Genomic DNA, 13,220 nt, shown 5'->3' with positions numbered 1-13,220 from the left:
CCTTTCTACAGATGAGGAACTAAGACCTAGTAAGTTTAAGTCACTTAACCAAGCTCACAGAATAGGCCAGTAGTGGAACTGGGACAAACCAGGGTTTCCTGACTCCAAGTACCCTGCTCGTTCTCCTAAGACAAGCTATTTACCCTACTGCACTCACCTAAGTGCTTCACGCTCTGCCCACAGTAGGTGCTCAATAAATGCTACTGATTGCTTCAAGATTATGCACCTTCAAAGCAAAACTAATTCCAAAGTATCCGTGGAAGGGTAATTTCTGGTCTGATATACAGGCACATTTGACAGAAACAGAAGTGAAAGTGGCTGAACTTCCCTTGAGAATCTTGTGAAGAAAATGGCTTCACGTAACAGGTGTAAAATAGAGTCAAGCTAGAATGACCGAAGCAAAGAATGCTGGGACCAGAAGTGCCAGAGAAATGAGGAGCGTAAATCTATCAAATTTATGAGGAAGCTACTTAGCCATTCTTTCAAAGAGGAAATAACAGTATATACGAGACAGTTCTCATTTACTAAAGAGCATCCACAGTTCCATATAGCACAGAACCAGTCAGAATGATTTCTTAGCACTCACGGCCTCCATCAAATCAAGCGTCAGCAGAATGGAGCCAACAGACCCAATCACACAATCTCCTTTGATTCTTTGGTGCTAATGATTTCAGTCAGAAAAGGCTAAAGTATTTGCCTGATAAACACCTTGAATTTCCAAGAAAGAAGCGTGAATATATTAGTAAAGTGTTCACTAAATCACCTGACTATATTCAGTAGAGATGCCAAAATAAAACAAAAAGAGATTTACAGTTTGCAGTAGTTCGGCAACAAGGTATTACTCAAAACATCCTGTACAAAAATATTCCGACATCACCACTCCAATTTTCCCATAAAAACTGCCTACAAACGCTGCTCCTTTCTTCCTCCATTTTATGCTTGGGTAAACTATTCCTTTATTTTTGGCAATTTTTGCACACATCAGTCATTCCACCCCATCAACAGTTTCCCATACTAACTTAGAGAAGCAGCATGGTGTGGTGGAGAGAGCCTGAGTCAGGAGGTCACAGGTTCCAATTCCGGCTCTGCCATATGTCTACTGTGTGACCTCGGTCAAGTCCCTTAACTTCTCTGTACCTCAGTTACCTCATCTGTAAAATGGGGATTGAGGCTGCGAGCCTCACGTGGGACAAGGGATTGGGTCCAACCTGATTAACTTGTACTCCCCCAGCACTTAGTACAGTGTCTGGCACATAGTAAGTGTTTAACAAGTACCATACTGTGCTTAACGGGTACCATAATGATAATAATCATTATTATTATCAACTTACATCTCCACTTATCATTCAGATGGGATAGACCATATTTTCATTTCATTATAAAGACTGGATTCTTCATGTGCTTCCTCAATATTACAATTTCTCTCAATATTACAACCCCAACCAGGGGTTACTCTCTACACTTTCCACCCTTTTTCCTTCAACACTAAAGCTGTCGTGACTTCCACGGCAAAGCAAAGCATCTCCGAAATCCAACTCTTCCATTTCTCTGGCAAAAATCTCTCAATCAATCTACTGCTAACGAGGACAACCTTTTACAATGCTTTTGCTTCTCATTTCCCGGACAATCCCTGAGTGGAATAGATAAAAATTAACAAGCCACAAACTCAACAGGCCACGATCTTCAGCGGAAGGAATGGAAACATTCGTTCAAGGGTCTGTTCTATGGGTAGGACGGCACCCTAGAAGGAAACATCGAAGATGTCACGGAGATGATCATAAAACACTTGACCGAGTTGGGCTGGGGCTTAAAGACTGACAATAAATTTGAAGGAAAACAAGGTTGCATCAGTCCACGCCGAAGAAACACTATCACAAATGAAGATCTTCACTGATCCATGGAACTGACCATCACCTAGGCTGAACACTGGTCAATCGGTCATATCACTGGTATTTATTGAGCGCTTACGGTGTTGAGAGCACTACACTACTTAGGAGAGTCCAACACAATAGAGTTTACACATGTTTTCGGCCCCACAGGGGACAATGAGAGACAAAGTAGAAAATTGGATTAAGAGGGCCAAAGTGCTTTTGGGACGCTTTCAGAGTATGGCAAGAAAGTGGAATCAGGCTTCAGACCAAATGCTACAACCCTGGCCTCTTGGGCAGAGCTCTCCCCACCTCCTCACCTCGTCTACTACAGGAAGGACAGGGAGAACCTGCAACACAGGTGATTCAGGGCCATACAGATCAGAGGATACCATATAACAAATCACTTTAATCTCTTTCAACTCAGAATGCATCCACTTCTCCAAATTCTTCACCATTAGCCCCTCATCAGCTACATGGCCCGATGTTCCAGTTTTCATCTGCAGAATTCTGGCTAGTAGGATTCTTCGGTTCTCTTCATTTTCCTGTTTTCTTACATTCACCTTTGTGACGATGCTATTCTAAATACTAATAACGAAAAAGAGCCAAACATCATAAAAGGAAATCCAAGACGTCGTACTTCCAACAGACTCTTATTGATGCTTTGGTCGGAAATGAAAAAACTTAAAAAAAATAGAAAAATTTCACTAGAATTCAAAACAGAAACAGGAGGTGGAAAACCTGGATGATATAGCTACTACATTCAAAGGAGATACCAGAGGGTACCCAGAAAGCAGCCACAAAAACACACTTTCGCCCAGCAAAAACTTGTTAGGATCCCTGGTCCAGGACAAAAGGGCAGCAAAAACCGAACTGGGCAGCAGTGAGGCCTAGTGAATAGAGCACGGGTCTGGGAGTCAGAAGGACCTGGGTTCTAATCCCAGATCCACCACTTAACTGCTGTGTGACCCTGGGCAAGTCACTTTACATCTCTGTGACTCAATTACCTCACCTGGAAATTGGGGGCTAAAACTGTGGGCCCCATGTGGGACATGGACTGTGTCCAACCTGATTAGCTTATCTCTACCCCAGCACTTAGGTACAGTGCTTGGCACACAGTAAGCACTTAAATGCTGTTTTTAAAAAAATGACAAAAAGTGAAAGAAGAGAAAGAAAAAAATGAAACCCCTTCACCTCAGTTACCAATGAAAATGGTGATCGGGAAACAGAATTATTAATTAAAACTGAAGGAGCAACTAGACACCACTCTCCCTTGCTGGCACAACCCACAGGTAAGACTCACATCCTGTAATCTCAATCAAAAAAGAAAATAAAACCTCAACAACACATTAACCTTTTTGGATCCGAGGCAGGGGGTGGAAAAGTCAGGTACAGACGTTTTGAAACTGAACAACAAAGTTCAGAAAACAAGCAGAAGAGAGAACCTGAAGAAATGAGTAAAGGCACTTTTGGGAAACAAGACTCGCCAACGTAGTCTCAACAAGAATTAGGAAAAAATGAGTTACACAGAAATCTGTGCGAGCAATTTTTTTAAAAAACTAACTTTTATTTCAATTAGCAAAGGAGGCAAGTTTGAGCTACAAAAGTCTTTTAACTTGGTATTTAATATGGTTGGGTGATCAAGGGGTGGAAGAAACTTGATTCAACCTTGGCTTCACTGACTCTGTCCCCTCTTGGTTCTCCTCCTCTCTCTCTGACCTCTCCTCAGGTTCTTTTGCTGACTTCTCTTCTATTCTATACTCCAACTACACCCACTCTCTTGGAGAACTCATTTGCTCCCACGGCTTCAACTACCATCTCTATGTAGATGATTCTGAAATCTACATCTCCAGTCCTGACCTCTCTCCTTCCCCGGAATCTCACATTTCCTTCTGCCTTCAGGACATCTTTACTAGGACATCCGCTGGTACCTCAAACATATACAACTCATTATCATCTCACCCAAACCCTGTCCTCCCCCTGCCTTTCTCATTATTGTAGACGATATCACTATCCTCCGTATCTCATAACCTTGGCTTTGTCCTTGATTCATCTCATTCCACTCAAATATTCCATCTGTCAACAAATTCTGTCAGTTCTACCTTCACATGATTGCTAAAATCCAACCTACCTTCTGCATCCAAACTGACACTATGCTGATCTAAGTACTTATCCTTACCTGCCTTGATTACTCCATCGGCCTCCTTGCTGACCTCCCTGTCTCCTATCTCTTCCTACTCCAGTCCATACTTCACTCTGCTGCCAGGATCATTTTTCTAAAAAAAAATGCTCAGTACAAATCTCCCCACTCAAGAACCTTCAACGGCTGCCACCCACTTCAGCATCAAACAGAAACTCCTTACCACTGGCTTTAAAGCACTCAATCAGCTCACCCCGAATCAACCCACTCCCTTATTCTCCTACTCTAGTCCAGCCAGGACACTGCACTCCTCAAGTGCCAGCTTACTCACCGAACCCCAATCTCGTCTATCTCGCCGCTGACCCGTTTCCCACTTCCTCCCCCTACCCTGGGATGTCCTCCCCTTACATATATGGCAGACCACTCTCACCATCTTCAAAGCATTATTAAGGTCACATCTCCAAGAGGCCTTCCCTGACTAAGCCCTCCTTTTCCCAGCTCACTCTCTCTTCTGTGTCTATGCACTTGAATCTGTGACTTTTGGGCATTTGTTGTTCGCTCTATCCTCAACCCTACAGCACTTTTGTACATATGTTTAAATTGTACATATGTTATCTTATTTATATTATATGTTATTTATTTATGTTATATATTTACATGTTATGTAAATTGTATATATATACATATCTGTCTCTTTAAATTATATATAATCTTTAAATTATATATATATATAAATGTCTATCTGCCTCTCTAGACTGTAAGCTCGTTGGGGGCAGGAAACATGTACAACAGAGTTAGCAGTGTACGAGAAGCAGTGTGGCTCAGCGGAAAGAGCACGGGCTTGGGAGTCACAGGTCATGGGTTCAAATCCCGGCTAAGCCACTTGTCAGCTGTGTGACTTTGGGCAAGTCACTTTACTTCCTTGTGACTCAGTTACCCCATCTGTAAATTGAGGATTAAGATTATGAGCCCCACCGTGGGACCACCTGATCACCTTGTATCCTCCCCAGTGCTGAGAACAGTGCTTTGCACATAGTAAGCACTAAACAAATGCCATCATTATTATTATTACATCTCTCCCAAGCACTTAGTACGGCTCTGTACATCATGTGCTCGATAAATACCAACCAACTGACTGACAGAACAGAGAAGCTTAGAGCACTTGTGTGTTATAAATTCAAAACAATTTTCTCTGGATACCATTTGGGGAGGAAACAGGAGGCAGAATTCCTATTATAGACTTAACACTTTTAAAAAATTATGGTCTTTGTTAAGCACTTACTATCTCTAAAGCACTGTTCTAAGCGCTGGGGTTGATAAAAGGTAATCAGATTGTCCCACGTGGCACTCCCAGTCTTGATCCCCATTTTCCAGATGAGGTAACTAAGGCCCAGAGAGGTGAAGTGACTTGCCCAAAGTCACACAGCTGACAAATGGCAGAGCCAGGATTAGAACCCACAACCTCTAACTCCCAAGCCTGGGCTCCTTCCGCTGAGCCACGCTGCTTCCCAGGTTCTACTTGCTAGGGCCTTGAAAATTAAGATAGTGTTAATAACAACATGCCAGTGGGGCAGGTCATAGGGTTAAACCTCACAAGAGGTCACAGACCTCCTAGTTTGCCATTCTGATGCATTTTCTTCATTGGTCCTGGTCTGTATAAAGGAAAATAGGATCATGGCTAGATTTTCTAAGCCTTTCCTCTTGCAAACCTTGACTTCAATTATGACAGGCTTCCATTGACAGGATTTCTCTTTGCCTCATGTTTTCTCCCCATCTAGGTTTTCATCCATTTTCTTATAACTGTAACATTGAGACAGAAGATAAGCAGCAATCTTCTCGGGACCAAACAGGCTGAACTTCTGGGTGAGGTTTTAAAGACGGAACTGAGGTTGAGAAGGGAATAATATTTCACTGTCATCACAAATGTATACCACACATTTTACTTTTATGGCAATGTCATTTTGTAACGAGGGGCTGTTAACTTCACATGCTCGAAATGAACTTAGTAACCGAGCAGGCTTCAGTTTTACATTCCTCTCTTTAAACCAAAGGCTAAGTTACCTTACAGAAAATATGAGTCACTTCCTACTGATAGAGGTAATTTTCTAATGACAAATTGCTTAACATGGTTCAGAAAAAAACAGTTTCTGAGATGACTCAAATGTCAATACTGGTATTTAATCTATGTCACAAAAAAGCTCTAAGAAGCTGAACTGCTTTAAGGCCTTCCGCCCTCCGAGACTTAAGAACTAAACGTTACATTTACAGCTGTTTTCTGAGGCATCTGAGATCACAACTGAGAATTTCTAATGCCAAATTGTTTAACACAGTTCAAAAAAGAAACAGTTTCTGAGATGACTCAAATGTCAATACTGATATTTAATCTATTTCACCAAAAAAGCTATTGGAAGCTGAATTGCTTTAAGGCCTTCAGCCCTCCAGAGACTTAAGAACTACACTTTACATTCAGAGCTGTTTTCTGAGGTAGCTGAGATCACATGGAGAAAATTCAAATTAAACAAGAGTTTATGATAGAAGAAAGCACCAGTAAATGGCTTTGACGTCCCCCTTTCAATGAAAACCCACACTCTCTTCAGATGTTAAAGTGAGTTGTTTATAGTATATATTATTTGCCAAGCACTGTTTTTAGCCCCTAGAGTTAGAAACAAGTTACGGTCAGATACAGTCCCTGCCCAACATTGGGCTCACCGTCTAACAAGGAAGGAGAACAGATATTGAATTTGCATTTTATGGATGGTGAAACTGAGGCCTAGAGAAGTTAAGTAATTGCCCAATGTCATACAGCAGGCAACTGGCAGAGCAAGGCTAAGAACCCAGGTCCTATGATTTCCAGGGCCAAGCTCTTCCTGCTAAGCCATACTGTTTCTCTAAAAAGCAAAAACAATCTGCCATTCTAGGTCCTTAAAGTTGAATGTTCAAACACACTTTCTGCTTCAGGTTTTACAGCCAAAAATCTAAGCGTCTCAGTTCACGAAGGAGAACTTCAGAAAAGTCAGTACTGGGTCACACCAGTGGCCCGGACAATGCCAGGATTCGGTAGCCAATGTGGAAACCAAATACTTGAAGGAACAGCATTCTGGCTACCCTCAGACACCCACCTAAAATTCTTAATTTTACCCTCTACAACTTAAACGCTTCTTCTAGAAAGCCATTTGAATTGGCAAACATTTCTGGAGTCTATTTTTGGCTTGCACAACTTGTTGTGATAATGAACTCTTCATGTTTACCTTGTGCTCTTGGAAAAAGGTATGGGTGTTGCCTCACCTTATTTTGTGGGATTTCCAGAGTTAGTAAATTTCAATCTTGTTCCCCCTTTTAGATTTAGTCTTTCCTTATGGAAAGACTTAGATATATTCAATCTACTTTGAGAAAACTTGATAACCCTGACATCCTCTTGTACCTTTTCCACATCTCTTACGTCTCACATGAGATATCGCTAAGTAAAGGAGTCCTAAGAAAAAGGGAATAAATGTAGTAAATCTACAATTGTTTAATCTTGTGGAACAACAATTAATCTTGCTTCTATATTCTTCCCAGCATTTTGTTGGTCTTTTGGCTGCCGATGCATTTTGGTCAGATGATGTGAAGGGTCCTTCTTTATTTAATCAATCATATTTCTTGAGCAGCATGGCCTAATGGGAACATGGGCCTGGGAGTCAGAGGACCTAGGTTCTAATTCTGGCTCCACCACTTATCTGTTGCGTAACCTTGGGTAAATCATATAACTTCTCTGTGCCTCAGTTGCCTCATCTGTAAAATGGGGATTCAACGCAAGTTCTCCCTACTTTGACCGTGAGCCCCATTTGGGACGGGGACTGTGTCCAACCTGATTAACTTGTAACTACTCCACCGTTTAGAACAGTGCTTGACACAAAGTCAGCGCTTAAATAGCAATTATAATAATAATCTACTGTGTACAGAGCACTGTACTAAGCACTGGAGAGTGCCACATAATTTGAAGACATGATCCCTGCCCCCAAGGAGCCTACAATCTAGCAGGGAGACGAACACTAAAATAATTACAGCACAGGGGGAAGAAGCAATGTAGAAGGGATAGGGATTTGCATAGGGATGAGGAGGAAGAGTGGGTGAGTATCCCATATTCAATAGTATCTGAGGTGTCATAAAAGTGTTGAAGGAGCAATGCGAAATTAATCAGGGAAGGACCGCCGGAGAAGTGATTTCAGATGGGCTCTGAGGATGAGGGAACAGTGGTCTCCTGGATATGAAGGGCCATGTCCGAGCAGGAGGGAGAAACATTATCCAACCCTGGCTTCACTGACACTGTCCTTTTATGATTCTCCTCCTTTCTCTCTGGCCACACATTCTCAGTCTCTTTCCTGGGCTCCTCCTCTGCCTCCCGCTCAAGAAATGTGGGGGTCCCTCAGGGTGCAGTTCTGGGTCTCCTATTCTCCATCTACACCCACCTCCTTGGAGAACTCATATGCTCCCCTGGCTTCAACTACCACGTCTATGTGGATGATTCCCAAATCTGCATCTCCAGCCCTGATCTCTCTTCTCTGCCATCCTGCATTTCCTCCTGCCTTCAGGACATCTCTACTTGGAATCCCACCAACACCTCAACCTTAGCAGGTCCAAAACAGAACTCCTTACCTTCCCATCTAAATCCTATCCTCCCCGGATTTTCCCGTCACTGTAGACAGCAGTACCATGCTCCCTGCCTCACAAGCCCAAAACTGTGGCATCTGTCCTTGATTAATCTCTCATTCAACCCACATATTCAATCTGTCACTTAATCCTATCAGTTTAACATTCAAAACACCACTAAAATCTGCCCTTTCCTCTCCATCCAAACTGCTATCATGTCGATCCAAGCACTTATCCTAACCCACCTTGATTATTACATCAGCCTCCTGGCTCACCTCCCTGGCTCCTATCTCGCCCTACTCCAGGCCATACTTCACTCTGCTGCCCAGATCATTTTTCTACAAAAATGCTCAAACTATTTTCCCCACTCCTCAAGAACTTCCAGTGGTTGCCCATCCACTTCTGCACCCAACAAAAACAAAAACTCCTTGTCATTAGCATTAAAGTGCTCAATCACCCTGCCCCGTCCTACCTTACCTCCCTGATTTCCTACTACAACCCAGCCCACACACTTCGCTCCTCTAGTGCCAAACTACTCCAAGTACCTTCATCTCGCCTACCTCACTGCTGACCTCTCGCCCACGTCCTGCCTCTGGCCTGGAACCCTTCCCTTGCATGTGGATTTTCACCCTTTCTTTATTCACACCTCCCTCGGCCTCACGGCACTTATGCACATACCCAAAATGTATTTATTCATATTAATGTTGGTCCCCCCCTCTAGATTCTAAGTTCGATGTGGGCAGGGAAGGTGCTTACCGACTCTCTCATACTCTCCCAAGTGCTTAATACAGTGCTTTGCACACAGTAAATGTTCAATAAATATGATCAACTGAGGGAGGGTGTGAGATACATTTTGTCTGTGGGAGAAATGAGGATGAGGCACAGCAAGTAGGCTGTCTTGAGAGGAACAAAGTGTCCATGCTGGGGTGCAGAGGGAGAAAAGACAAAACAAGGAGTGGGGAGAGACAGTTGATCGATAGCCTTGAATCCAGTAGTTAGGGGTTTCTGCTTGATGCAGAGAGGAATGGTCAACCACTGGAGATTTCTGAGGGGAGATGTATGTGCAGACCATTGTTTTAGAAAAATGATCTGGGCAACGGAGTGAAGTTTAGACTGGAAATGGGAGTGAGTGGCAACAGGGAAGTTAACGAGGAGGCTAAGGCAGCAGTTAAGTCAAGCTATGACAAGTACATGGAGCAGGTTGGGGCAGGAAAGAATGCAGAGGAAGGGGTGTTTTCTGGAAATATTATGGAGGAAGAACCAACAGGATTTTGGTGACAGACTAAGGGGACTGAAAGATGCGAGTCAAAAATAGTTCCACCGTTTGGGGCTTGCAAGATAGGGAGGATGGTGTTACTGCCAACAGTGAACAGCTCAATCAATCAATGGCATTTATTGAGTGCTTACTGTGTGCAAAGCTCTGGACTAAGGACTTGGGAGAATACAATATAAAAGAGTCGGTAGACATTCTCTGACCACAAGGAGCTTACGGTCCAGTGGGGGAGACAGACATTACTATAAATAAATAATTTACAGATAGGTACACAAATGCTGTGGACATGAGGGGGGAGTGAATACCAAGTGCCTAAAGGGTACAGATCCAAGTGTAGAGATGATGCAGGAGGGAAAGAGAGTTGGGGAAAAGAGGGCTTAACCAGGGAAGGCTTCTTGGAGGACATTCATTCATTCAATAGTATTTATTGAACGCTTACTATGTGCAGAGCACTGTACTAAGCGCTTGGAATGAACAAGCCGGCAAAAGATAGAGACAGTCCCTGCCGTTTGGCGGGCTTACAGTCTAATCGGGGGAGACAGGCAGACAAGAACAATGGCAATAAATAGAGTCAAGGGGAAGAACATCTCGTAAAAACAATGGCAACTAAATAGAATCAAGGCGATGTACATTTCATTTGAAAGTGGGGAAGTGGTGGTCTGACATATACGGAAAGGGAGGGAGGTCCAGGCCAGAGGGAGGATGTGAAAAAGGGACCATTCATTCATTGATTCAGTAGTATTTATTGAGCACTTACTATGTGCAGAGCACTGTACTAAGCGCTTGGAATGGACAAATTGGTAACAGAGACAGTGGTGAGATAGAAGAGATCGGGGCATGGTGAGCAAGCTGACGCTATAGGAGCCAAGTGTGCGGGCTGGGTTGTAGTAAGAGATCACTGAAGTAGGGTAGGAGGGGGCAAGGCAATTGTGTGCTTTAATGCTGGCAGTAAGGAATTTCTGTTTGACGGGGGCTGAATGGGCATCCACTGGAGGTTCCTGAGGAGTAAAGGAGACATGGACTGAACTTTTTTTAGAAAAATAATCAACAGAGCAGAGTGAAGTATGGCCTGGAGTGGGGAGAGACAAGAGGAAGGGAGGTCAGAGAGGAGGCAGATGCACTAGTCAGCCTGGGATAGGATTAGCGCTTGGATCAGCAGGGTAGAAAGTTAGGTGGAGGAGAAGATTTAGAAGGGAAGATGGAAAGCTCAGTTGGGGACACTGTTGAGCTTGAGCTGCTAGTGGGACCAGGATGTAGAGATGTACTGGAAGCAGAGGAGAAGTATAAGAGCATAGAGGTTGGGGCTAGAGAAGTAGGTTTGGAGTCATCTGCAGAGAGGGGATAGCTGAAGACATAGGAGAGGTCAAGATCCCCAAGATAGCTATAGGAATTATAAATTAGCTATTATCACAAGTTTCCACGATAAATAAAACACCACTATACTGACAGGGAAACAGAAGAGATACCTTGTGTTTTCTGATTTGCCCGGCATCCTCCTCTTCATCAGAATGGGAGTGTTTTTTCTTCTTGTGTTTTTTGCCTGGGTAGGAGTGATGTGCTCTGGATTCTTCTCTCTCTCCATCCAGGATGAGGTCATATTTTGCACTACAGCAGTTAAGGGCGGATTTAACATCCGACATTGGCATGAATCAAAATAAGAAACCTCGATCATCAAACAAGACCGTGTAACAGCTAAAGTAGAAATAACAAAACAGAGCCTAAGCCTGGGAGTCAGAAGACCTGGGTTCTAATCCCAGCTCTGCCAGCTGCTTGCTATGGGACCTAGGACAAGTCAGTTAACTTCTCTGTGCCTCAGTTTTCCAGTTCCCCCTCCTACTTAAACTGTGAGACCCACGTGTGAAAAAACAAATAAAAATGTTGGTATTTGTTAAGCGCTTACTATGTGCAGAGCACTGTTCTAAGCGCTAGGGTAGATACAGGGTAATCAGGTTGTCCCACGGTAGGCTCAGTCTTAATCCCCATTTTACAGATGAGGTAACTGAGGCACAGAGAAGTGAAGTGACTTGCCCACAGTCCCACAGCTAAGTGGCAGAGCCGGGATTCGAACCCATGACCCCTGACTCCAGAACCCATGCTCTTTCCCCTGAGCCACGCTGCTTCTCTGAAAGGGAAAGGGACTGAGTCCAACCAAATTAACCCGTATTTTTCCCAGCGCGTAAAACAGTGCTTAACAAATACCAGAAAAAAATGTAAAAACACAAAACCCTAAAATCAGCTTCTAGAAGCCTAACAGTTTACTTCTAAAATGAAAACCACCTCATAGTCTCTCTCACTAAACAGCTGCTGAAGAGGAGAAAATAGACAACGCTGCCACTCAGTCAAATGATATGGGGGGTCAATACTCTTCAGATGACCCCTAGAGCCTCAGAATGAAAAGTGATAGGGAATTAGCTCGGTGGAAAATTGCGCACCCAGAATGATGCAGACGGACACTCTCTGATGCTCTGCAGCCTATCCAACACTAGGACTCCATCTTCCAGGATGAGAAATCCCACCAGAATCTTAGCATACAACAGTTCCTCTCGATGCAGACCCCCTGCAACAGCCCCATCTCAAGTCCCTCTCTCTTCACATCACCACAAAGTAAACTCCGCTAATCTGGCATAACAAGGCTCCTCCACAAAAGCCATGGCCTCTGCCCCCTTCGCCTACTGCTGTAGACGGCGCTACTCTTCTGGTGGGTGCTTTCCTCTTGCCTTCTTTCCTCTGGGCTCAACAACCTCTGATTCCACTCTTCAATTTTCTTCCCATATTCAAGTTGCATTACTACATCATGTTGCTTCTGGCTCTACAATCTCTCAGATCTGTCCCTTCTCCATTTCCTCAGCCTTCATTCAGGATTCGACTCGTCTACATTTCTGCCATTTCCCTGCAGCTAGCCTTCAACCCCCACCCACTTTCCATTTGTAGTCCTTCCTAAAGCCAAATGCCAAAAGCCAAAATCACTTTTGCTAAATGACTTTTGCTACAGTCCTTTCTTCAAATTACGATGACTCAAACTCCCCTTGAAAGAAAAAAAAATAAGTTTTAATCTCTGCCCTCTTGCCAGACCTCTTGTCCTTCTACCTTAGACCCCACCCAGTTAACTTACTTTCTGGGCCCTTCCCCCTGCCTCTTCCAAACCAGTTCCCAGAGTCACCTGGGCCTTTGGACTACCTTCCCCGTAGCCTCTTCCTTGCATCACAACACTATTCCTTTAGACCATCCAGAGCCACTACCTTCATCGGGTTTCCCCAATTAATCTAAACCGCGGCCCATCTACCTCTGCCCCAAAACTTCCCCTTTTTTA

General features: G+C 43.7%; 1 protein-coding gene across 2 annotated transcripts in view; it reads right to left on the bottom strand.

The window, feature by feature from the left end:
* The window catches only part of PPIL4 (peptidylprolyl isomerase like 4), a 36,480-nt gene that overhangs the window by 1,512 nt on the left and 21,748 nt on the right, over positions 1–13,220 (bottom strand). Inside the window, exons 12-13 of one of the 2 annotated variants that reach the window (XM_029054473.1) lie at positions 11,377–11,515; positions 2,258–2,456 (exon numbers count right to left, since the gene is read on the bottom strand). In XM_029054473.1, coding sequence (XP_028910306.1) covers positions 2,445–2,456; positions 11,377–11,515 — 151 coding nt within the window. In that variant the 3' untranslated portion in view covers positions 2,258–2,444. Of the gene's footprint in view, positions 1–2,257; positions 2,457–11,376; positions 11,516–13,220 lie in introns of those variants that run through there. The other variant, XM_029054466.1, reaches the window with a different exon arrangement.

This window comes from Ornithorhynchus anatinus, chromosome 2 (assembly GCF_004115215.2).
Source record: "Ornithorhynchus anatinus isolate Pmale09 chromosome 2, mOrnAna1.pri.v4, whole genome shotgun sequence".
NCBI lineage: Eukaryota > Metazoa > Chordata > Mammalia > Monotremata > Ornithorhynchidae > Ornithorhynchus > Ornithorhynchus anatinus.
Note: the sequence above shows the minus strand (reverse complement) of the source record. Positions and strands in the feature narration are given on the sequence as shown.